This window comes from Aspergillus multicolor, assembly GCF_047715735.1.
Source record: "Aspergillus multicolor strain CBS 133.54 unplaced genomic scaffold BDW74scaffold_3, whole genome shotgun sequence".
Classification (NCBI taxonomy): domain Eukaryota; kingdom Fungi; phylum Ascomycota; class Eurotiomycetes; order Eurotiales; family Aspergillaceae; genus Aspergillus; species Aspergillus multicolor.
This window is the reverse complement of record NW_027395954.1, coordinates 471,887-494,657: the sequence shown is the minus strand read 5'-3', so window position 1 is coordinate 494,657 and position 22,771 is coordinate 471,887. Positions and strand designations below refer to the sequence as shown.

The 22,771-nt window shown below is 53.1% G+C and overlaps 9 protein-coding genes and 1 non-coding gene across 10 annotated transcripts in view; 6 read left to right on the top strand and 4 right to left on the bottom strand.

Annotated features, from left to right (window-relative positions):
- The first annotated feature begins 74 nt into the window (after positions 1 to 74).
- Positions 75 to 999, top strand: BDW74DRAFT_74202 (uncharacterized protein). Its single transcript, XM_073733599.1, has 2 exons — positions 75 to 851; positions 913 to 999. Exon 1 carries the CDS (start codon positions 212 to 214, stop codon positions 710 to 712), a length of 501 nt encoding a protein of 166 aa, XP_073587615.1. The 5' UTR covers positions 75 to 211; the 3' UTR covers positions 713 to 851; positions 913 to 999.
- Positions 1,000 to 1,690: 691 nt separating this feature from the next.
- Positions 1,691 to 3,347, top strand: BDW74DRAFT_74251 (uncharacterized protein). The gene is made up of 2 exons (XM_073733600.1): positions 1,691 to 2,100; positions 2,168 to 3,347. The coding sequence occupies exons 1-2, from the start codon at positions 1,927 to 1,929 to the stop codon at positions 2,927 to 2,929; spliced, it is 936 nt and encodes a 311-aa protein (XP_073587614.1). The 5' UTR covers positions 1,691 to 1,926; the 3' UTR covers positions 2,930 to 3,347.
- Positions 3,348 to 3,962: 615 nt separating this feature from the next.
- On the bottom strand, positions 3,963 to 4,821 carry BDW74DRAFT_174119 (uncharacterized protein; the record flags this gene model as incomplete). Its single annotated transcript, XM_073727958.1, has 3 exons — positions 3,963 to 4,250; positions 4,324 to 4,479; positions 4,543 to 4,821. The coding sequence occupies 3 exons, from the start codon at positions 4,819 to 4,821 to the stop codon at positions 3,963 to 3,965; spliced, it is 723 nt and encodes a 240-aa protein (XP_073587613.1).
- A 2,973-nt stretch (positions 4,822 to 7,794) lies between these two features.
- Positions 7,795 to 7,883, bottom strand: BDW74DRAFT_t44. The gene has a single exon. It is a non-coding gene; the product is annotated as a tRNA-Asp (tRNA).
- Positions 7,884 to 8,368: 485 nt separating this feature from the next.
- zrfC (putative ZIP Zinc transporter) lies at positions 8,369 to 10,022 on the bottom strand (the record flags this gene model as incomplete). The annotated part of the gene is made up of 4 exons (XM_073731472.1): positions 8,369 to 9,285; positions 9,333 to 9,582; positions 9,628 to 9,780; positions 9,829 to 10,022. The coding sequence occupies 4 exons, from the start codon at positions 10,020 to 10,022 to the stop codon at positions 8,509 to 8,511; spliced, it is 1,374 nt and encodes a 457-aa protein (XP_073587612.1). The 3' UTR covers positions 8,369 to 8,508.
- An 80-nt stretch (positions 10,023 to 10,102) lies between these two features.
- aspf2 (major allergen Asp F2) lies at positions 10,103 to 11,702 on the top strand. Its single transcript, XM_073733598.1, has 3 exons — positions 10,103 to 10,991; positions 11,061 to 11,515; positions 11,569 to 11,702. Exons 1-3 carry the CDS (start codon positions 10,640 to 10,642, stop codon positions 11,608 to 11,610), a joined length of 849 nt encoding a protein of 282 aa, XP_073587611.1. The 5' UTR covers positions 10,103 to 10,639; the 3' UTR covers positions 11,611 to 11,702.
- Positions 11,703 to 11,711: 9 nt separating this feature from the next.
- BDW74DRAFT_187363 (oxidoreductase, short chain dehydrogenase/reductase family) lies at positions 11,712 to 12,852 on the bottom strand (the record flags this gene model as incomplete). The annotated part of the gene is made up of 4 exons (XM_073731471.1): positions 11,712 to 12,033; positions 12,092 to 12,205; positions 12,261 to 12,372; positions 12,452 to 12,852. The coding sequence occupies 4 exons, from the start codon at positions 12,850 to 12,852 to the stop codon at positions 11,833 to 11,835; spliced, it is 828 nt and encodes a 275-aa protein (XP_073587610.1). The 3' UTR covers positions 11,712 to 11,832.
- A 1,160-nt stretch (positions 12,853 to 14,012) lies between these two features.
- BDW74DRAFT_165603 (uncharacterized protein) lies at positions 14,013 to 18,754 on the top strand (the record flags this gene model as incomplete). Its single annotated transcript, XM_073726445.1, has 15 exons — positions 14,013 to 14,080; positions 14,148 to 14,265; positions 14,398 to 14,587; positions 14,640 to 14,686; positions 14,734 to 14,788; positions 14,847 to 14,965; positions 15,025 to 15,413; positions 15,476 to 15,648; positions 15,699 to 15,764; positions 15,815 to 16,074; positions 16,782 to 17,420; positions 17,473 to 17,725; positions 17,781 to 17,900; positions 17,962 to 18,502; positions 18,580 to 18,754. 15 exons carry the CDS (start codon positions 14,013 to 14,015, stop codon positions 18,752 to 18,754), a joined length of 3,213 nt encoding a protein of 1,070 aa, XP_073587609.1.
- A 502-nt stretch (positions 18,755 to 19,256) lies between these two features.
- BDW74DRAFT_73868 (uncharacterized protein) lies at positions 19,257 to 20,561 on the top strand. The gene is made up of 2 exons (XM_073733595.1): positions 19,257 to 19,409; positions 19,463 to 20,561. Exon 2 carries the CDS (start codon positions 19,784 to 19,786, stop codon positions 20,441 to 20,443), a length of 660 nt encoding a protein of 219 aa, XP_073587608.1. The 5' UTR covers positions 19,257 to 19,409; positions 19,463 to 19,783; the 3' UTR covers positions 20,444 to 20,561.
- Positions 20,562 to 21,233: 672 nt separating this feature from the next.
- Positions 21,234 to 22,771, top strand: part of CweA (putative GPI anchored protein) — a 3,533-nt gene continuing 1,995 nt past the window's right edge. Inside the window, exon 1 of the mRNA XM_073733596.1 lies at positions 21,234 to 22,761. Coding sequence (XP_073587607.1) covers positions 21,492 to 22,761 — 1,270 coding nt within the window. The 5' untranslated portion in view covers positions 21,234 to 21,491. The remainder of the gene's footprint in view (positions 22,762 to 22,771) is intronic.

The following is a 22,771-nucleotide window of genomic DNA, read 5'->3' as shown; positions in this document are numbered from 1 at the left end:
TTTGCCTTGGGGAGTTGGAGATAAATACCGTAAAGCGGGGGAGTTGGAGGTGTGACTCAGGTTCAGGGACAGGAACGGGGCTGGCCGCTGTCGGGATCCCTAGGTCCCGGTGGGTAGGGGATTAGACAGTCTCCATCATCCTGCTACATCTGGAGAATTCTCTCGCGCGGAGCTTGATCCACGATTTCTGCTGCCAACGAACCCCGTTTCCATGAAATTGCCGGTTCTATCCACCCTCGATCAACACGGTACTTTCCGCGGATCGACTGGCCCCGATCTTCAGCTCCGCTGCTCCCGAATCTGTCATCGAAACCCATCGAATACCATGAGATCATGCCACCGTCTGTCTCTCCATCTCAGTCAACGATCGATTCCGCGAAAAGCCCGTATTCGTCTGTCCATGGGTCGCTGCTGCCTTTGGAAAACCCAAGAATCCCGACTTCCGGCCCCGGCTAGAAACCAAACACTCCAGTCATCCGCCCCTGACGATACCCCAAGCCCAAAGCTCAAGGCTCTTCCCTCCCGTCTAAACAAAACACATGTCGACGCCAACATCTCGGGTTTTTACAGAACAGATATGCACGGTCTTCCGCTTTGCCGGCTACGGAAGGCTCGTCCTAAGCAGCTCTGGGAGACCATTCGCAGGGACACAGAACATCAGCTACCTGAGAGGCTTACATTTATTGGTTCTCAACGAGGGATTTCATTATAGCCAATCTTCGTGCTTTACTGGATCTTGTCAACGGTCTTGGTAGGTAATCACCGTTTGTCCCTCGTCATTGGCCCAGCAGCCTGGCTATCAGGAGACTCTCAGGTCTAGGTAAATGATCCGCGGCGCGAATTACAAAACAGTCAGCAATAAAGCCGGATCATGTTGTGAATTAGGACAACAATATCTGATGGTGGAACAAGGTCTCGTGGTGTCGTTACGCCTTCTTCATTTCTTTGAATATCACAGTCACATTCCGAACGCGGGCGTTCCTGTTGGGACTGGATCGCTACCATCGACCATAATGCTGATCCTTTCACCGAACCACTTCAGAAGCGGCTCCGGACATTGTCACGGTCAAGAGATTACAAGTCTCGCAACAATATTGCGCTCGCCTTGGATGTCCTGATTGGTCGTGGCACCTATTTTACTGAATCAACCAATCAAAATAATCACTTCAATCGCACGAGTCTCAGACAATTACAGCGGCATGTCAGTTATGGAACTCGAAAACAGCTACCGAGGGAAGGCCAGAACAAAGACAGCCACCGAGGGGGTTGAGTGGCTGTGGGCGGGAAAAGCAACAAAGGCTCGGGCGCCGCGCAAGATGCCAGCAAAGATAGCAAACAGCACGTGTCTATAAATGATGAGTTTTCCATCATATGATTGCAGACCGGTAGCTGTTTTGCGTTCTTGGTTACTTAATTCGGTAGCCGTTCTGGCGCACATGGGCAAGCTATGCATTTTACAACATGCGGCCTGCGAAGCGACCAGGGTCTGACCAGCATTGAACAAACACTCTCCATCCCATGACTACGCGTTGGGGGCCCCGTTCTTTCATGTTTATGGAGTCTGGTTCTTTGTAATCTCGAACTTGCTCGGTTGATTCGAGTGGTCAGAAACTGCAGTCCTCTCCTCCTTGCTATGGACTCTTGAGACTAGTCAGACCTTTCCATGCTATTTTCAGCGCCCAGACCAACGCGCGCATTGTGCGCACATTGTCAAGCCATGGGCCGCACAGTAGGGCGTGTTTCAGCGCAGGTACCAATTGGCGGAGTCATTTCTAGGATTGAACGCCCTCCAATCGCTAGTAGGGAGGACGGGCGACGACCCTGATTAAAGTGTCGAGTTTAAATGGTGCTACATCCTGCTGGCATCGCTTCGAAGGTTCACCTCTTCGCACTCCTCCAACCATTCCCATCCACGATTGTTTAGCCATGTTTCTTTTCTCCAAAAAGCCCGACCTCACCAAGGAGGTCGTTGAGTTCCCATCCAAAATAAATAATCGCCTCGAGGCATACGTTACTCGTCTCCTGGAAGAGGTCGATATTCCCAGCTTTATCTGGGGGGAGCCCTACCTCTCCATCCTGGGCTCCACTACCGGCTTCCTGGTAAGCCTTTCGCTCTCCGCATTAATTTACCCACACCAACCCTAGAACTGCCCTAATGACCAGTCAGTTCTCCGGATACGTGATTCCCGACGAGCATATTGACAGAGCCGCCGAGGTGCTTGAAAAAGCGAAGTTTCCTCCCTGCACCCTGGGCAACAAGTGCACGCATTTTTGGGAGCTCTGCACCCATCCATACCCAGACTTCCATTGGCACACGGATCTCCGATATTTTGAGCTTCCCGAGGGACCCAAGGACCCCAATGATTTCATCTTCTTCTCAGGCGGCGTCCACCTTTTCCGCAAGTCCCGTTTGTTCTGGGAGTTCCCCGACCCGCCCCTTGGCGTCCCACCAGAGGACGACCCTTACTACATGCTCACCTCAGACCCCCGGATTAACCAACGTTACCCATGCCATGTCCGCGGCCGCCAGCCCAAAGGGTATTACCCCGTTAAGATGCCCGTTCCAGCGCGCTACTTTGAGGCAATGGTCCTGTTGAGAATGCGCGATGTGCGTGCCCGGTGGCTGGATGGATGTTGGTTTGTCAACACCTTGTATCTGCTTGACTCGGACCACGTTCTTCTGCTTAACCTGGACACAGGCGATATCAATGAGCCGTTCCGCGAGTATGCTAAGAGGCGGATTTTCCCGCAGTACGCCAAGGAGGTGGGACATGAATACAAGTATTTACTGGAGCTATTCCTCGACTACAAACGGAAAGGCAAGCTTCCTCCGCCCGAGAGGCCACCGAGAGATGGCGGGGAGTCCTTGGAAAACCTTCTACAGCGCATGAAGGTTGCCTATGAGCAATCGGACCTCATCTACGGCTAGAGCTGGGACTGACTTTTCTCATGGTGTTTTCGTCTTATATCTGACTCTGGGATTGAGGGCATGGTTTTTATCTATGTGGTTTGTTATGCTTGCTTCTCTTGCTATGTTGCGGTTTATCTCGACTATGTGCCCGATGAGAGCAGATGTTCAGCGCAGTTTACTGTATATTGTACCCTTGCTATCATTCTGTTTGCGTATTCTATCCATCTTCAGCTTCAGGACATCTAGATGGAAAAAGTCCGATTCAACAGACAACGTGCCACTCCGCGGCTCGCTGGTCCGCAACTGTGGTCCGTCATGCTTTGCTAGCAATAATACGCTAGAATTTGGTGTAAAATGCACTGTCTTATCTCGTTTTTAGTGAATTCATGATCATATCAGGGTACTCTACCTTGATCTACCACTACGACTGGCTAAACGTTAAAATTCGGTACATACTCATGAAAACTTTATATGTCTTCTGATTAGAGCCATGCACTTCATATATGTATCCTAGCTAGATACAACTTGGCAATGTATTAAATCACCGATCTCGAAAAAGTCAATTGCAACGTTGTTATTGAGAACCGGTACACCGGCACCGTGGGCTCCACCCCGGCCTTGCCTTGCTTGCGGACCAGCGAACGGCAGGGGAATGAATAGCTAAGATACATAGAGCTGGATAAAGCCGGCACAACACCGAGAAGCAAGCCAGTGACTGCCGCCACTCGCAACATGTCAGACAATAGGACTAGCAGAGGCGAAGAGAGTGACGCGAAGATATTTTTCAATAGCAGTGGTGGAAAACAGCAAGGTAGAGACAGATACTATGCAACCAAAAACAGCAGAGCAGAGCAGAGCAGAAAGCGAACGAGGTGGCGGGTGGCCGGGGGCGATGCAAGAGAAGGATGGAAGGATGGAAGGACGGCAAGGTGCAAGGCGCAAGGCGCAAGGCGCAAAGTGGCGCCCGTACAGAGGCACGAAGAAAGAGCAGGCAGGGGACATGGACGTATCGACAGCGTTTACCGCGGCCAGGGCTTCCTCATCCTCACCTTCACGGCAACAAACCTGCCCAATCTCTCGTAGAGTGCTCTTGCAGAGCCCCTGCCGCCTCGCTGAGCACCTCGCGCTGCGATGGCGTAAGCGAGGCAAGGTACGCCTGGTCCGGGATCGAGGTGAGCATATACCATACGTCTTCGGCGTCCTTTGCGCTCCCATGACTTGTACCACGCGCCTGGCAACTAAACGCTTTTTGCACGCCCAGCGTAAGTGGATCGGCCACAGGTACCTGTGTCGGGTTCATCGTTCGAATCGGCGCCATGTTGGAGGGGAGGCAGGGCAGCTGGTGAGGTGTAAAATGTTAGCTACCGAACAGTGCAGTACGGCTGGCTGGCTAGATGGATGGACGGCAATACCTTCACCTCAGGGACAAGGTCGATCTGTACCCAGCCGTCCTCCGCCAAGAACTTAAACATGTCGGCGTAGAAGGCACACCTTGTGGGATGGGTCTGAACCAGTGCCTGCTTGATCTGGGGACCCAACTTGGAGGGCGATATGGCAAAGTCGATATCCTGCATCCCAGGAGGGCGTTTTGTTAGCTCTATAACGAGGGACCGGGGGCTTGGCTTTCTTACCCGCGTCTGGCGGTATCCCCTGTGGAAGATCACTGCGACTCCGCCTATTATGGCGAGCGAGGCCTTGTCGAGCCCTGGTTTCGGGAGTGCCTCATCGGTGCTCTGGACCAGCCTAACAAACTCGTGCGCGATCGGCAATAGGTCATTCGCTGTACCTCCGGGATGGCTTGGAATGGAATCCAGGTCGGTCTGGTCGGCAGCGAAAATGCTCAGGAACGCCTCTACGGCATCCTTCAAAACCGCCGCGGAGAGGATGAGGAGAACAATGATAAAGAGCATTGTTCTGATGTAACTGTGGAAGTCCTTGTTGAAGATGAGGCTATAAACGTGAGAAGTAATCGCTAGGAAGATAGATAGACCAAAGAGGCTGAAAGATGGTGTAAGTGAGATGTCAAAGTTGTGGATCTGTAGCAATGGGCATGAGAGAGCAAGGAGATTTTGAGGTTGAGTGGCGGCTTTATATCTCCAGGCTTCCTGGTAATGATGCCTTGTCTTTGTCTGTCTGTGCAGTGCAGTGTTAGGAGTTATGCATAGGCTTCTCACCGGAAACTGGCGTTGCTGGGGCATTGTCAGTCCTTTGATCCTCAGAGAAGGTTTCCTGGATGCTTCCAAAGCTTCTGGCATTCATGGCGGTGTCTCTGGTGCTGATGAGCGCCACATGAGTACAGACCGGTAAAGAAAAAAGGTTTATTGTGTTCGGATGGTCAGCGTCTTCTCTCAGATACTGATATCAGTAGAGGATCCATATACGCTACAGGAGGCGCAATACGATCAAATGGACTTAGCAGTAACCTGCAGGTAGCTTGTGGAAACCAGCAAGTCCTCCAAGGGCCTCCCCCCTTGGGGCCACAAGTGCTTGAGTGTGGGGTAAACAGGGCAATCCAGCTTTATCTCGGTGCCCTATGGCGGATCAGGCATCCTTCTGGAATTTCCATGACGGAGGCTGGCTGAACTCAAATTGTCATGCCCATCTAGACCGTTCTCTGGGCTCTAGAGCTTTGTACGGTGAGACCACGATCGGAGATAACAAACTCAGCGCCGCGGCTGACTTTCCTTAAGGCACGCTGGCTAGGACGTGAGCCGGCCAGATCAACCTCTGTATCCCTAATGGGGATCATGAGGTATCGCAGGGGCCGTGACGTCAGCGATCCAATATCAGATCTCGACAGACTAGTAAGGGGATCCCTAACAGACAGTTTTGGGAGGAAAAGGAGTTGGGGACGCCAAAGTTTGCCATGCCTGAGACAGTAAGCCGCCACATCGTGTGGAGGGGTAGAGTGTCCAAAATACCGGCCTAGAGTGTCCGGAAAAGCAATAGCTGAGACACTGCATCTCCCTGAGACACGTTGCCTTTCAGGTATTTATTCGTATAATATAACACCAATCTCGCAACCACGGTCAATTGTACCGTGTATAAGCGTCATATAGGTTTGGATAGAATGAAGGACATGGGCATTAATACAGGGGACGATGTGCGAAGGGTCCCGGTGCTATGTTGACTGAGGCAAATCCTTCAGCGCCGCACATTTCCGATGCGAACCTTAAATCCCCAGTCGATGCCGCTGAGGTGTCCAAAGGAAATACCACGTAGCGTAGTCTTGGCCAGGGTCATCTATCTTTAGATCCCCGAAAATAGCCAGCTTGCGCAGAGACAACGTCTGAAGCAGAGACCTAGTAGCGAAGAGGGGCTGTTAATCCTCTGACTGAGGCCTGCACAGGTTCACCGTCGTATGAGTGAAGGTAAAACATAATGGAGGACCGATTTGTACGACATCTAGGAAGCGGGGGACATCCGGCAGGAGAGGAGTGTGAGTGGTGCTCGTACTTCTTAGACAAGACTGCACCTTCAATCAACCAAGCACTTTTTATTCAGCCCGTTCATCTCGTCCATCCCTCCAATTGTATGGCAGCTGTCGTTCTTGAGGAAAGAGGGATCTCGGGTGTGGAGGATGTCAGGTGAAGTCACGGCCTGGTCCCACCAGAGCTGTTGTTCAGGCCTGGGGAAGGTGGCGTTCGATTAAAGTCGAATTTCTGACATCGGTTCACTCTTTTGATCTGCTTTAGTGTATATGTCCTTCTCTCCGGCGTTGTCTGTCTCCAGCTCCGGTGACCGGGGGCGAGTGATTTCTCGATCCAGGCGGTTGTGTTATCGTCATGGTCGCGGTGTTTGAGCTGATTCCATTCGATTAAGCATTTTTGATAGAACACCCAAAAAGGCGGGACCTAGCTTTTTCTCTGTATGTCCTAGGATCGGTGGCTTGTCGCGGAGTGTGGCCAAGCTGGCTAGGATCAAGAGTCGACGAAGCGGTGCAACGGTACTGTCCGCCGCAGTGCTTAGTCGGCCAGCAGCAGGTAGGATCCCACCATCTTCTCGTCGTCCAGAAGGGCACTCAGAGACAGCATCGCATCGTCTTTAGCGCAACACATTCCCTCCGGATTCCCAACAAACACGAGCTTGCCCAGCGAATGCTCATCCATAGGCCTCGCAAGTCCAGCTCAAGCCACCACCGAGAACCTGTGGCAGATGGCACTGGAGATGTTGGTGGTGCCGCCGATTTCGCTCATGTTATCCGGTGCGTTGGTGTGGTGCGGGTGGGGAAGAGATTCATTGTTTGTGGTGGAGGCAGAGCTGCTATCCTCAATGGCGGTGCTAACAAGAGAGAGAACGGGGTCTGGACTGATCGGTGCTCTTGTGGTATTGATGATGAACGTCAAAAAGAGTGCTGGGGAGTCTAGGGGAAGGATGCTAAGTGAGAGAATGATGAGTCCTGCCGCAAACGCGGGGAAGGGGTGAGGTCGATTTCGAATCCAACTGGGACGACAGCAGAATTGTTAGCGACATCTCGAGCCTGGGGCAGTAGGTAGGTCTTGGCGGAGCCCAGCAGGGTTCCCGAGAAGGCGCCACGGAGTAGCTCCGATTCTTTTATCGTCAGGTACAAGAGCTACAAGCTGATATTGGGGCAACTTTGGAGCTAGGAAGTATCACACTGAGGCAGGAAAAAGTATACCTAACTGTTAGGCCAAAAAGAGTAATGAATTTTTACATTATAGTATAGGTCTGAAAGGTCTATACAACCACAGGTTGGAGGCTCAGACAAGGGACGTGGTCAGATGCAGGAAATACACGGGACAGTAAATTTGGATAGTAAGTTCCATGCAAATAGGTGTTACGGTTAGTTATATGACAAAAAATAATGATAATCACAAGCTTTATATGTGAGGGGAAAAAATAGCAAGGCAAAAACAATGGGTCTCCCCGACTGGGAGTCGAACCCAGGTCTCCCGCGCTTGTTCTTGCTAGAAGTGACAAGCGGAAATCATGACCGTTAGACCATCGAGGATTTGTTGTTATAGAGGCACATTCATGAAAACATATATCTGCGTGTATTTTAACTGTAATTTTTCTCTTGTAAACAGATAATCTCCGCACCCCTCACCCAGGCCCCGAAACCTCAATCCTTCTTTCCAATCCCTCAATTCTCCGCAACAAGTTCGATAAGCAATCCCAAGGCCCGTCCTTGAGCTTTATGTATAGATACTTGCAGCCCATAGACTGAGATGTGGTATCGTACGAGCGCGTCCCACCAGAGGTGCCTCTCGCCTGTTTGTTGCTCGATATATATACCAAGTACACCTCCCTCTGTATCCCTTGCCGCATCCTGTCTTGATTCGCGTCCAAACCCACCATTCCAATGAGCTTGCGTTAACAAGTCTACATTCATCCTTCACCAATAACTCGTGGTTCTGACCATCAGGTAAGTTTCCTCTCTTAATATCATTGCCCCGCCATGCTCCAAACGGATGACATGACTGATTTCAATTGACCCAGGCGAGCCCACGGTATCACCAACCCCGCTACCAACACATCCCCAGGAGCCGAGCACGCAAGGGGTAAGTTTGGAGTCGACGTGTCGCGCGCGCGACTTTCTCCACAGTTTCTATTTACAAACAAGTTTACCGAGAGCTTCAAGCCCACTTGCCCAAGACGCCCATCAAGACCATCCCGGCAACCAGCGAGAAACCACCAGCGGCAACGTGTCCCATCGGCGCGTTCATCATATCGCCTCCCTCGATAACCCAATCGCGCGCCCACATGTCAACAACACCGACCCACACCAGGATACCGGCGGAGAGTGCATCAAGGGTGCCCAGCGCGATGAGCGTCTCGCGGTTCTGCCCGTTGAACGAGTGAATGACGCCCATACCGATCGCCATACCGATTGGTGTAATAATCGCGAAGACAGCGCCCATAATGGCCTTACTGGGGAACGTGCGGCCAGGTAGGAGCGCGATCCGGGCGCCCAGCGCCAACCCCTCGAAGAACTGGTGGAAGACGATGACGACGAGAAGCGTCTTGTAGAATGAGTCGCCCGCGACAACGAGGGTTACACCGATGAGGATACTGTGGAAGATCACTCCGGCTTCCATGACCAGCACGGAGAGCTTGGTGTTGGGGTTTGTGGGGTCGCCGCCGTGGTGGTGGCCCAGACCGGCGAGGGTGGTGTGCTGATGAGGTTGCGGTGCTTCGGCTGCGGACTTGGAGCAGACGTTTGAACCGTTGTCGGTGGGTTGAGGAGTGGATGCTGCCGCACGGGCCGAGCGAGCGAGGATGAAGCGATGACCGAGGTATTCGGTCAGGAAGGAGAGGAAGATACCGGCCATGACGACGGCCGACGTGGTGGCTTCGTATTCAAGGCCGCCGAGACACTCGTTGCCAAACATGAGATCTGCGTGGGTGTAGAGCTGAACCGGTTAGTTGATCCAGATAAGAGAGTGTGGCGACGACTTACATGGACGAATGCTGTCGAGAGGATAACGCCGGTACCGAACTGCTTGATGATGGTCGACACCCAGACGTTGATCGTCGCGGACGGGAGCTTCACGAGACCCATCGGAAGGAAGACACCAATGGAGCTGGTGACGAGGACGACGAAGAGCGTTCCGATGCGCAGAGGCATATCGTAATCCCGGGTTTGGACCCCGCACGAAGAACCGCTGGTGCTGCCGCCGCTTTCTGATTCCCCTGGTGAGAGACAATGTCTGTCTGGTCAGTATCTGAAAGATAGGAACGTTTGGGGTACTCACTCTACACCGGCATGGAAATGGCAGTTCTCTCCTTCCGAGCTCTCCTCCGTCGACTCAGTGTCCTTGGACTCTTCGCTGGTGCTGTTGGTAGAGGAAGAGCTTTCGATTTCTCCTAAGATCTCGACATCGCCCCCGTCCGCATCGACGCAGTACCTACTCGAGTCAGCAGATGAGAAAACGAAAGCCGGGCTTGGCGCTTACCATGTGCTTCCATGCTGATGACAGTCTGTGTACTCAGAGGGAGGGTCTCCGGCTGGCGGGTTGTCTAAGAGCACCTGGACCTCGCCGCCATCTTCGGTCAAGCAATATACATCATCACCATGCTTGTGACAGCCGGTAATGGAAATCGCACGGGCAAGGCCGACAGCAGCCAAAAAAGGAAGAACGATCTTCATGGCGCAGACTATTTAAGACAGGGCGCAAGGGATTCCACGAACTGGCGTCTGGGCTTGAGCTTGGACTTCAACACAACCAGCACGAACGACTCAGCTATTTATCACCGTTGTCCACAAGGTATTTGCAGCGGCGAGATCACGAAATGAACAGCGTCGAAAAATCTTCCGACGCAGCCTCTCATGAGGGTTGCATTTCCCACGCTGCTAACCACCAAGGTACACACGCCAAGCGCTCCGCCAAGGGACTCGACCGTGCCAAGTGCCAACAGCAGGGCCGCAAGGGATCCAACCTTCTGCCGGTGGAGAACAGTGCCGGGCTGTCTCGTTCTTGCAGTTTAGCCCCGTCGTCCCCAGGGTCCTCTCGGGGGCTTGGCTGCTTGGCAAAACGTGGGATGCAAGTGATGCCATACAGGAAATGCGAACATGGCATCGGGTGAGGCGAGGGTTCCAAGAAGTCCCATCTCTTGGTGAGCCCAAGGGTACTCGAGCTCATGGGCGAGAAAAAGGTATAAATACGGACAAGATGGCGACCCTGCATATCCTTGCCCTTGCAGTCTGACAGCGCCGATCGACCAAAGCAAAGTCAACGGAAAGCAAAGCATCGTCCATATCTCAAAATGCAGTTCCTCATTCTCGCTTTGGCCCTTTGCGCCCCCATCGCGGCTCTCCCCGCTAAGCAGACCCCCCTGCCATTGGAAGACCCGATCAAATCCCCCTTCCCCATCCACCACAGCTGTAACGCCACCGAGCAGCGCCAGCTCGCCACTGCCCTCCAGGAGACCGTTACCCTGACCGAGCACGCCAAAGACCACATCCTCCGCTGGGGCAACGAGAGCGCCATCTACCGCAAATACTTTGGCGACAGGCCCTCCCTCACCGCCATCGGAGCATACGACATTATCATCAACGGGAACCCGGAGAACATTCTGTTCCGCTGCGATAACCCTGACGGAAACTGTGTCCTTGATGGTAAGCCCGCCTCTTTTTTTTCCATCCCGAAATCCCTTTGAAGATTCTGAGTTGACGTTGTGTGTGCAGGCTGGGCCGGCCACTGGCGCGGCGAAAACGCCACGGACGAGACCGTCATCTGCGAACTCAGCTACACGAGCCGTCGATACCTGAGCACGATGTGCTCGCAGGGGTACACAATTTCTGAATCTGAGACGAACACCTTCTGGGCGGGTGACCTGCTGCATCGGCTGTACCACATGCCTTCTATTGGCCAGGGCTTGGTTGAGCATTATGCGGATGGATACGAGGGTGTTCTGGAGTTCGCACAGGGAAATAGGACTGAGGCTGTGCATGACTCGGAGACACTGCAATACTTTGCGCTTGAGGTTTATGCGTATGATGTTGCCGTTCCTGGGGTTGGATGTGTTGGTGGCGAGGAGGAGAGTGACGAGCAGACTGAGGACACTACTGAGGAGACTACCGAGGAGCCTGCTCACGATGATCAGCAGGACGAGGAGGCCGCTGAGGAAGAGATTCCTGAGGTGAGTGACCTAGCACTGACATTGGACAAGATCTAGTGACCGATGTTTGATAGAACTGCCACACCCATGAAGGCGGAGAGCTTCACTGCACCTAAACGATAATAGATCTCATGACTCATGTCATAAGAACGCTACACCAAGTCCTCAACGAGACTATCTGAAAGGCCCTGCCTTACGTCAAAATAATGTATACGATCTACGACGCACTCATAGACGGCCACTCATTTACGCAATAAACAAACAAGCAGTAATAAAGCAACGCAATGCAATGCAAAACATGTCTATCGTATTCTATAATCCATTACTTATTTGCAAGATCAAGCAGAAGCGCAATGCCCGCCATCAACCCTCAAATCCGCACCCGTCATGAACCCACTCCCGTCAGCCAGCATGTACACACTCGGCGCCTTGAAGTCATCCGGCACACCGAGTCGGCCGAGCAGAGCACCGCGCATCCAGGTCTCCTCGACCTCGGACTTGGCCACTAGCAGTGCATCTGTCATTGCTGTGCGGATGTACTGCGCGTCGTCAGTAAAAACGTCAACTAAAGGGAATGGAAGGGTGGTAGAGGCTTACACCGGCAGACAACGTGTTCACCCGAATCCCATACTGTCCCCATTCCTGCGCGACGGAACGGCACATCTGGTGCACGGCCGCTTTGGAGGAGTTGTAGGCGGTACATGTGAGGCCCTTATCATCCTATTAGCTTACTGACGCCCTATGACAGTGTTCGAAAATAATATACCCTATTCGCAATCTGCCCAGACATCGACGCAATCATGACAATACTCCCGCCAGTCCCCTGCTCCTTGAAGATCCGCGCGCAGTGTTTCGCGGGGATGAATGTGCCAACCACACTAAACCACCAAATATCAGCAACCCCTCTTCAAATCCAAGCCCAAGCAAGGAAAAAGAGAAGGAGAAAGAGAAGCATACTTAACATCCAACATCTTCCTCCACATCTCAACCGGATACTCCAACGCCGGTACCATTTGCTGAATACCCGCGCACGTAATGAGCCCACGAAGCGGCATCCCGCGCTGAACCCCCACCGCCGCGATATTCTCCAGCGCTGTCTGTACAGCGGCTTCGTCGGTCACATCGCACTGGATGTATGTTGCCTGTAGACCCCGCGCGGCTGCGAGTTTCTGCACGAGACTCCATTCTTCGGCGGCCGGGGCGGGCAGGAGGTCGAGGCAGGCGACGTCGCCTCCGGCTTCGAGGACTGCGCTGGTCAGCACGATTCCTAATCCGCGCCCGCCGCCGGTTATGGCGATTGTGCGGGAGGTTAGGGTGAAGAGGGGGTTTGTTGTGGTGGGGAGGGCGACGGGGGACATTTTGGCGGGTATGTTGTGGTATGGTTTGCTTTGGATAGGGGGAGGGGTATGCTGTTCTTATAGGAGGTAAACTGGAGCTGGGATGGAAACATGTTGCATGTAGATGCAAATGCATCTAATCACCCGACTAGGAGATATGCGTTGTCGGTCGTCAAAATTTACCGATACAGTATGTTTGATCTGCAGGAGGGCCGATTCGCAGCCTGTCTCACGGCATCCCGAGGGCTAGCCAGGCGGTGCTTAACGCTGCTGAAAGGGGAAGGTGGGCCCCTGGACCCGGGGCTTCCCCGGCTTCGGTGCCGCCCGGGGCGACCGTGTCCCAAGGCCGACAGGTCACTAACCCCCGCTAAGTATGGGGTTAGTATTAGAATATCAAGCATTCTCTTTTTCAGATACAACGTCTCTCAAGCTTTATTGAAAGAGGCGGCTTAAATGTATCAAGCGCTTGCAGCGCCCGACCAGAACGAATCCCCACAAAGCGCTCTAGAATCGCAGAGCCCTAACCGGGATAACCTTAACCATCAGCCCTAAACGTAGGTACCACCTGATTCTAAACTACTCAATACGGAATACAGAAGCTGCTTTGATTCAAAGCGGTTCTGGCTCATCTAGGGACCTGTTCGCTTAGAAGCGTGCTTAACATTCCCCAAAGAGGAAAAAATTGGAGTATCCGGGGTCGGGGGTTGTCCGGGGGGCTCCACTTGGCTGGACGATGAAAGAAACTTGGAGGAACTGGGATTATTAGATGATGAAACATGGCTGGGAGATCGGTTTTTTGGGGTAAGAAGAATGGCATGAAGCGATTCATTTTGTTATGGTAGATGTTGCACTGCATTGAGCACTATATTGACGGGCAGTAGGATAGGTAGGATACTATGTATAAGCATCCCACTCGAATTCAAGCTCGTCAAGCTCTCCGCTAATCTACCTAAAGATTAGGTCTCGGGCCTGACTCCAGCAGGCGGTCAGTGCAACCCCAGACTCAGAGATCCCGCAATCGACCGACGCCACGCCGTCACCCCGTGGGTCGCTGTTCCGAGTAGTATGACACCGTCCGTCCCGAACTTTTCCCGGTCCCGTTCTGTATATAAGGCTTGTTTACCCGGGGCTGGATAATTCCGATCCTTAGGGCTTTTTGTTTTATTCACGATACCATCAAAATGCCGCTTCTCGTTGGGAAGACGCTGAGCTTGGCTATCACGGCTACGGCCGGTAGCGGCTTTTTGCTGTGAGTATACTAAGCTACCATGATGGATAAGGTGAATTTGGTAGAAAGTGCTGATGGTGCTTGGCAGATTTGGATATGACCAGGGCGTCATGTCTGGTCTTCTGACTGGTGATGCCTTTACCAGGACGTTTCCCGAGATTGATACGACGGAGGGAGGGCATGGCAATTCGTCGTTGCAGGGGACTGTGTGAGTTCTCCCTCTATACACTTGTTCTGATGCGTCTGGCTGATTACCGCATGTTAGGGTTGCCATCTATGAGATTGTTCGTACTCCCACCTAAATAATTAGGGTAGACAACCGCTCACACTTCGATTAGGGCTGCTTCTTCGGCGCGATACTGTCATTGCTCTTCGGTGAGCGTCTCGGTCGTCGGTGGTGTATCATGGCTGGATCCGTGATTCTGTCGATTGGTGCGACGCTGCAGGCTACCTCGTATGGAATTCCGCAGATGATTGTTGGGCGTATTGTGGCTGGTGTTGGGAATGGGCTAAATACGAGTACTATTCGTATGTCTCCTCGACACAGTATTCGGGGTGTATATGGTACTGACGGATGCAGCGGTGTGGCATTCTGAGCTGAGCAAGGCTTCGAGTCGAGGAAAGGGGGTGAGTTGATCTGCCCGGCTGTTGATGGCTTGTGCTGATTTGTCTAGCTTGCCATCGAGCTCACTATCAATATCTTTGGTGTCATGACGGCGTACTGGGTTGGTGCGTACAAGCACCTAATCCCTTCTATTTCGGTTGCCTATCCTAACAAAGATGGCAGACTACGGCATGAGCTACGTCAGCAACGAATCCCAATTCCGCTTCCCCCTGGCCCTCCAAATCCTCTTCGCAATCATCACCTTCCTCGGCGTCCTTGTCCTCCCTGAGTCTCCTCGCTGGGTAAGCCCCTCCCATTCCCCACCTATCCATTTACCACCCACTAACAAACAACATGGCAGCTCATCGCCCACGACCGCCACCCCGAAGCCCGCGAGGTCCTCTGGTCCGTCCAACCCAACGCCCATCTAATAACGCAAGACGACCCCGTAATCAACCTCGAAATGAACGAGATCAGCCGCACCGTCGCCGAAGAGCGGCAGGCAACAGAAGCCGGCTCGTTCAAGATGCTGCTGAAGGACGGACCGCAGCGGATTCGACACCGCACATTGCTGGCCATGGGCGGCCAGATGATGCAGCAGCTGTCCGGCGTGAACCTGATTACGTATTATAACACGGTCATCTTTGAGCAGAGTGTTGGCATGTCGCATAATCTGGCCCTGCTCATGGCGGGGTTTAATGGTGTTGCGTACTTTGTGTCGACGTTTGTGCCGGTTTGGGCTATTGATCGGTATGCATCCTTTCTCTATCTCTCGACCTATTTTGGGGAAATGGTTGAGCTAACTGGCGCAGGCTGGGTCGTCGCAAGCTCATGCTCTTTGCGGCTGGTGGGCAGTGTGCTTGTATGGCTATTCTGGCTGGGACGGTGTATGATGGCGGACATGCGGCGGGTATTGTGGCTACGGTTATGCTCTTCCTGTTTAACTTTTTCTTTGGGGTTGGATTGCTTGCTGTTCCGTGGCTGCGTATGGTTTCTTCTTACCATCATTCCGATTCAAAGCTAACCCTACTACAGTACCCGCTGAATACGCCCCTCTAGCGACCCGAACCCGCACCGCCGCATTGGCGACCGCAACAAACTGTACGCGACCACACCCTTCCCCCATAGAGTTTCTCTACTAACAAGTATAGGGATCTTCACCTTCCTCGTCGTGGAAATCACCCCCGTCAGCATCTCCAATATTGGCTACCGCACCTACATCTACTTCGCCGTCTTCAACTTCTGCTTCCTCCCGCTCATCTTCTTCTTCTACCCGGAGACGCGAAACCTCACCCTCGAGCAAATCGACCGGCTCTTCACCGGCGAGAAGGTCCGACTACACTGGGACTCGTCGATGGGTGTCGCCGGCGACACGGAGCACAGACTGCAGGAGAAGACGGGGGATGCGGAGGTGCAGCATGTGGAGTAACGTCGTCGACTTCCCCGGATAAGGATTCAACAGCAGCTTGGCCAGGCAAACAGGCTAAATGCGTAAACCGGCCAACACCCCCGCCATATTTCTCCAGAATCCAGATCTCGTTGGTTGGTGGACCGTGTCGCGGACTTTGCCCGACCCCCATTCTCCACACCACTTGCCCCGGCCTTGTTGGCGGGCTGCGCTTGTGTTCTCCTGTTCGGGTAACTTTTGCGTTACGTAGTGCTTTTCTTTCCCTGCTTAAGAAAGTGGTTTACCCCGTGTATTGGGGGTCATGATATCCTATTGTTTTGTTATTATTTTATGAATGTCGATGCCGGTATGGACCCCACCGAGACTGAGAAACCTACTCGCCCTATACCCCGCAAACGAACACGTACTGGGTGTCTAAATTGCAGTAGGCGAAGGAGAAAATGTATGTCGCCGAGAATATAGATAGAATTGTGCACTAAATTATCCCTATACAGGCGACGAAATCAAGCCAACCTGTACAGGGTGTAAGCGGCGAGGAGATCGCTGCCAATGGCGGGTTCTAGGGGCTTTCCGCGATGCCAACATCAAGGTGCTAGAGGCCGGGCATCCGTCTATGAGCCAGGCGGTTAGTCGGCCGTCTAGGCGAAAAGAGAAATTCAAGGTATGTTTGATCAACCGGAGTGGGAGGTGGTGCTGACTTGGTAAAATAGATCTTGACTGTTGAGCCCTCCGGTCGCAAGAACGGCAAGAACGATGTTAGCACGGAGAAAGAGAAGTCACCACCCAAAGAGCCAGAGCTAGATTCAGCGCCCCTGCCAGCTCCAGAGGAAGTCCCGGCTCTATCGCCTTCTCCGACTCACGAAATACCGCAGCCTCAGCGACAAAATGAGCCGTTCACCATTCCAGAGCAGATGGACATGGACGTGGTCGAAGCCCTAACGTCTCCGTCCAACTCCACCCAGTTCACCACCAACGACCTCAGTCAATCGTACATTTCTTCTCCGGAGTTTATAGTCGATGAGCTCAACGCACTGCATAACCTCTCCAATCCCTACCAAGGAATGACACCGCCCTTTCTCAACTCCAGCGTCTTCTCCGACCTCGACAACCCAGCAAATGACGTCTTCCTTCCCGGCTCAGCGTACGAAGCACTCCATACAGCTCTCCGTAACCGCCAGCTCTGGACAGCGCGCCCTGATATTCCCAGTCGGACAGGCTCTCCTACACCGGGCTTCGAAACTGCACCAGATCATCGACGGAGCGAGTCGCGGAGGCCAGGAAGATTTGAGTTGTCGCCTGATCGGGAGAATATACTCTGGCAAAACTATCTCAATGAGATTTGTCTTTGGGTAACTTTCCCTTAGCTACTGTTACTGCAGATAGATACTGACTACGTCTCAGCTCGACATGTTCGACAACCACCGCCACTTTGCCTCAACGTTCCCCCAGATGGCCAAGTCGGCACCGCATCTACGCTACTCCATCCTCGCCCTCTCAGCGCGCCAGATGGAGCGGAAACAGAACGAGAAGTCGCAGTCGGAGAGTTTATCACTGTACCAAGAGGCCATCCACCTACTGCTGCCCGAGTTGGAAAGCAAGTCGACGCCAGTGATTGCGTCGTGCGTTATTCTTTGTGTGCTGGAGATGCTGAGCTGTAGGCCCCTTCCCGTGGTCAGATACATATTTTGACGATACTAACTAGCCACCAGGCAACCCGAAAGAATGGAGACGTCACCTCGATGGCTGCGCGTATCTCATCCAAGCAGCCGAAATAAACGGGTTCTCGGGAAAAGAAGAGCAGGCGTTGTTCTGGTGCTTTGCTCGAATGGGTACCTCCCCCCTCCTGCCCCCAATCTCTACTTGATCACTTAAACTAAGAAGTGTGAACAGACGTCTGCGGCGGCCTCATCTCTGAAGAAGAAACCATCATCCCCATCCACAACTGGATCCCCCCCGACATGACCCCAACAGACGCAACGACCCTCTTCCTCGCCTCCGACCACGACACCTACGCCAACTACACCGTCTACCTCTGCGCCCAAACCCTAGGCGTACTTTTTCGACGAAACGCCCCACCAGGCTCCTCCTCCTCCTCATACCCCGGCAGCCCCGACGACAGCAGCGACACCTACATCTCCCGCTGGAGCCGCCTCTTCGAATCCGTGGAAACATGGTACGAGAACCGACCAAGCCAAATGAAATCCATCTTCAGCGTGTCGACCTCTACCTCTGCGACCTGGGGCGCAGAGAAACCCTTCCCGACAGTCTTGTATGCGAACGGGGCAGCGATCTCCGGGAATCAGCTGTACCATACCTGTGCCTTACTTCTTTTGCAACGTAAGCCAAAGACGCTTTCGCTGGTGCGGCGGCCAAAATCTGTGCTTTGGCATGCGCGTCAGATCTGTGCAATTTCTGCTTCTAACGCTCACCAGTAAGCTACCTAATTCCCGGCCCCTCAAACTAAGTACCCTAGTACCTTTCTTGCTTCAATTATACTGACTACAGTAGTGGCTGCTGGACGAACGCTCTACAACCGCTGTGGATTGCGGGGAAGGTCATGTCGCATTATTCGGAGCATAGGGATATCGTAAGGACGTTGGAGAGGATTGAGTGCGAGACGGGGTGGGCTACGGCGTGGAGGATTGAGGATCTACGCGAGTTTTGGGGGGATGATGGGGATTAGTCTTGGGATAAAGACCTACTGGCTCACTGAGCTGGTGATGACGATGTGTTTTGATAAGTTCATTATGATGCTGATGAATATCTACGGAAATGATACCCATCAAGGATGGATAATTGATTGAGTAGCCCAAGTGATAGTGATGTTTGTCGGCCAGAAAGAGAATCCTTTGCTCAGTGTTAATTAAAGAGCACGGCCATAACACTTTTATCAATGCTCACTAGACATAAAGCAAATGTCCCAACCTTCTGCGCGCTGATCGCATCAAGGGGTGTGTGTCTCACTCCTAGCGCGATGCTTGGCCCCCTGCAGGAGGATTTGGGAATGCAGGTAAGACATGATCTAAACTTTGTCGGTCTTCAGGATAAATAAACATCATAGGACGTTTCAAATTGTTGAGACTTGGTGCTAATGATTGATAATAGATTAGCAGATGAGATTGGCGTTTGATTGCTGATGACCGCTCAGTGTATATGCCATGGTAGTAGACAACGAAGCCGTTGTACTAGACCCTTGTCTTGCGGCGGGAGTGGCCTCACCTCTGCGACAAATATATATATCTCTCTCTGCAAGATGACACTTCACTTGCTACCATCAAGCCGCAAGCGTGTCATCGTGCCATCATGCCATCATGCCATCATGCCATCGGGGAATTCTTGTGAGCAGCCCCAAGTAAGCCAAAGCTTGCAACATGAGCCCAACCAAAACCAGCAGGTGAGACAAGACATTACATTGCAGTGCAGTGCATAATTATACTCAAACATGATTACCATGCCAACGCCTGCAATGCGGCTGCACAGTATTTTGCCTCAGCGGGAGTCCAGGCCGAGGCCGGGCTGTGCTTAAGGAAGCTGCGTTCGGCTTCACTCTCCGGGCTGGGCTGACTGGCAAACGGAACCTTAACACCACAGCACTTTGAGTCATTTTATCCGTCACAGAACTCTTCACCATCCTCATCCTTTTCTTGTCGCCCATCAAAGCACTTCATTAAAACATCTCTCCTTCTCGCCAAAAAAATCCATCAAAATAATCATGACGTCCCCCTCTGATCCCAACAAGGCAAAAGCCAAACAAACGCCGACGCCGACGCCGACGCCCCCGCCCCTCGAAGCACAATCCCAGCCCCTTATGGGCAACGAAAAGCGACCCTCAGAGTGCGACCGAGACCAAGATCAAGACCAAGAACCAAAGACGCTCTCGATCTCCGTGCAAGAGAAATCATCCGACCTTGACTGGGAGCCCATCGTCACCGACAACATCGACATCCAACAAGCGGACGAATACGATCCCTCCGTCGGCGCGAAACCTTCCTCCCCTTTCTATCGCCATGCTACACCATCGTCAAAGCTTGCCAGACTCGCCTCGCCGCGACGACGATCCCACAGCATTCGCGTCGGCGTCGGCAGCCCGATTGACGATATCGAGGGCCAGCGACCGCCGTGGTATAGACTCTACGATGTGGAAGAGGGACGGGAGGAGACCACCGACTCGAAGAGGAAGCTGAAGCTCTGGGTCAAGAAGAAGAAATACAGCGACTGTTTGAGCGGGTTGACGAAGAGGCAGCGCATGGCGGTTAAGATTGCGGTTGCGGTGGTCTTGGTGGGCAGCATGGTTGCTGTGGCGCTAGGGATTACGGCGGCGGTGGGAGGGGGAGTGTGGAGGGGTGAGAATCAGACGGAGAAGCTTGGATGATTTTCTTGTTGTTTGCTGTTTTCTACTTTCTTCTCTTCTTGTATTTGCTATCGATGGACCTGTATAGATACCATGCTTTGCTGCCTGACTACCTGAGGCACTACTTACTGTCTTATCTTGCCTAAGGTGTGTGTTTATGCCTGGCGCCGGAGCAGTCGGCCCGCGCACGTGCCACCCTCGCCGCACATAAATTCTTTCCGCAATCGAAATTCTTTCCCTTTTTTTCTTTTCTCTCTCATACATCGAAAAAAGCTAACAGAGCCTGCCACGACCGTCGTCCAGCCTTTTCTACGGCGACGAGTTGCCTTCGGTCTACGGACTGATCGGCTCTGGAGAACAACCTCCTTGATAGGAAGTTTCTTCCCTGCTCCATGGGGGAGGAATGTCGATGACGGGATACATTCTGCTTTGCAAGTTTAGATTTATTTAGCAGTATACTTGCGCAGTCGTAGAAGTGACATCGTAGATCTTGAAAGCAGTCTGGGGAATTTTCCTCAGACGCGTTGATCGCGAAAGCTTGTGTGCTCGACATCTTGTCGCAATGTCGCTTGCTGCTGTGACCCGTTACTTTCCAAGCATTGTGTCAACACTGCTGTGTTTACCTTCATCTTCAAGTCAAGGGCCATCCCTTCGCTCAAGCCTCAACCTTGGGTCTTTGGGCCCTGGAATGCCCCTTGACAACATAATTTAAGAGGTGCAAACTGCCGTTCGTCATACGTGCTGTCGCTGCTGTTGTCGTTGCATCATTCCAGCAGACATTCTCGCCCGGTCCTGTGGCGTCGTCGGTGTCGCATGCCTGTGTTGCCTTGGGAGTCAACATGCCTCCCTGAATACCGTCGGACGTTTCGCCTGATAAAAGGTGCAGGATGGCCATGTCCAATGGATCGAGCAGCGACGACCTTCGACTTCGACCTTCGACCTTCGGCAGTTTGTTCATTTATTATTGTTTGTATTATTTTAGGCCTCGGCCAAGTCACTCATTTCATCTTCGTATAATACCACCATTAACACACCAACCAACAACGACAGCTAGTCAGTAATAATCACCATGAAGGGACTTCACGGCGGAATCCCCCTCGCCGTCCTGGCCGCTACGGCCAGTGCGCGTGCGCGGGCTAATGTCATAGGCCACGGCGGCGACGACATCGGCAATGCGGCGGCCTTCGCGATTGAGAACTCGGCCTCCTCCACCGTCACCGAGGACTTCAAGGACGACCACTCGTTTCAGCTCGAGCACAACGTCAAGATCTTTCCCGGTGGCCACCACGACCACCACAAGCGCGCTGCGGGTGCTGACGGCGGCGACGACATCGGGAGTGCCTTTGGCGCTGCGAGCTTCAACTCGTTTAGCTCGGAGGTCAACGAGTCGTATAAAGACGACCACTCTGTCGACATCGAGAAGACGACTATCATCAAGAAGCCGCACCACCACCGTCGCGGGAGTGATAACTTCCCTGAGATCCCCAAGCGCGCTACCATTGTCAAGCGTTCCGGTGGCGACGACATCGGGAATGTTGCTGATTTCCCGACGGTCAATGAGTTTACCTCGGAGTTCAGCGAGACCTTCGTTGATGACCACTCCATTGATGTCGATAAGACGACCATCATCAAGAAGCCGCACCACCGCCGCGGCGGCGATGACGTCGGCAACGCTGCGTTCCTCGCCGAGGTGAACGAGTTCTCGTCCTCCTTCGCCGGCGTCTACAAGGATGACCACTCTGTCGACATCGACAAGACCACCATCATCAAGAAGCCCGACCACGGCAACGGCCACCACGGGCACGGCGAGGAACACCCCGCCTTGGGCTTCCACCACCCCAAGCACGAGGCGTTCGGGCACAAGTCCAAGCGCGACGGCGGCGACGACATCGGCAATGCGTTCGCGGCAGCGAGCGTCAACACCTTTTCTAGCTCGTTCGATGCGACCTACACGGATGACCACTCCGTTGATATCGACAAGACGACCATCATCAAGCCGCACCATGCTCGGTCGTGGGGCCCCAGCGGCGACTACGACCTCGGGGACTACGACCTTGGCGACTACGACCTCGGCGACGACGTCGGCAATGCATTTGGCGCTGCGAGTTTCAACTCGTTTAATTCCCAGGTCAATGAAAACTATGAGGATGATCACTCCGTTAAGGTTCATGAGACGGAGGTTATTGACGCTGATGACCAGGAGCGCCCGTCTAAGCCTCATGAGGAGGATGATGATGATGATGACTGGGAGCACGAGGAGCATGGGGAGCACGACAAGCCCGAGGAACCTAAGGGTGAGGATAACTGGGAGCATGAGGAGCATGAGGAGCATGAGGAGCATGAGGAGCA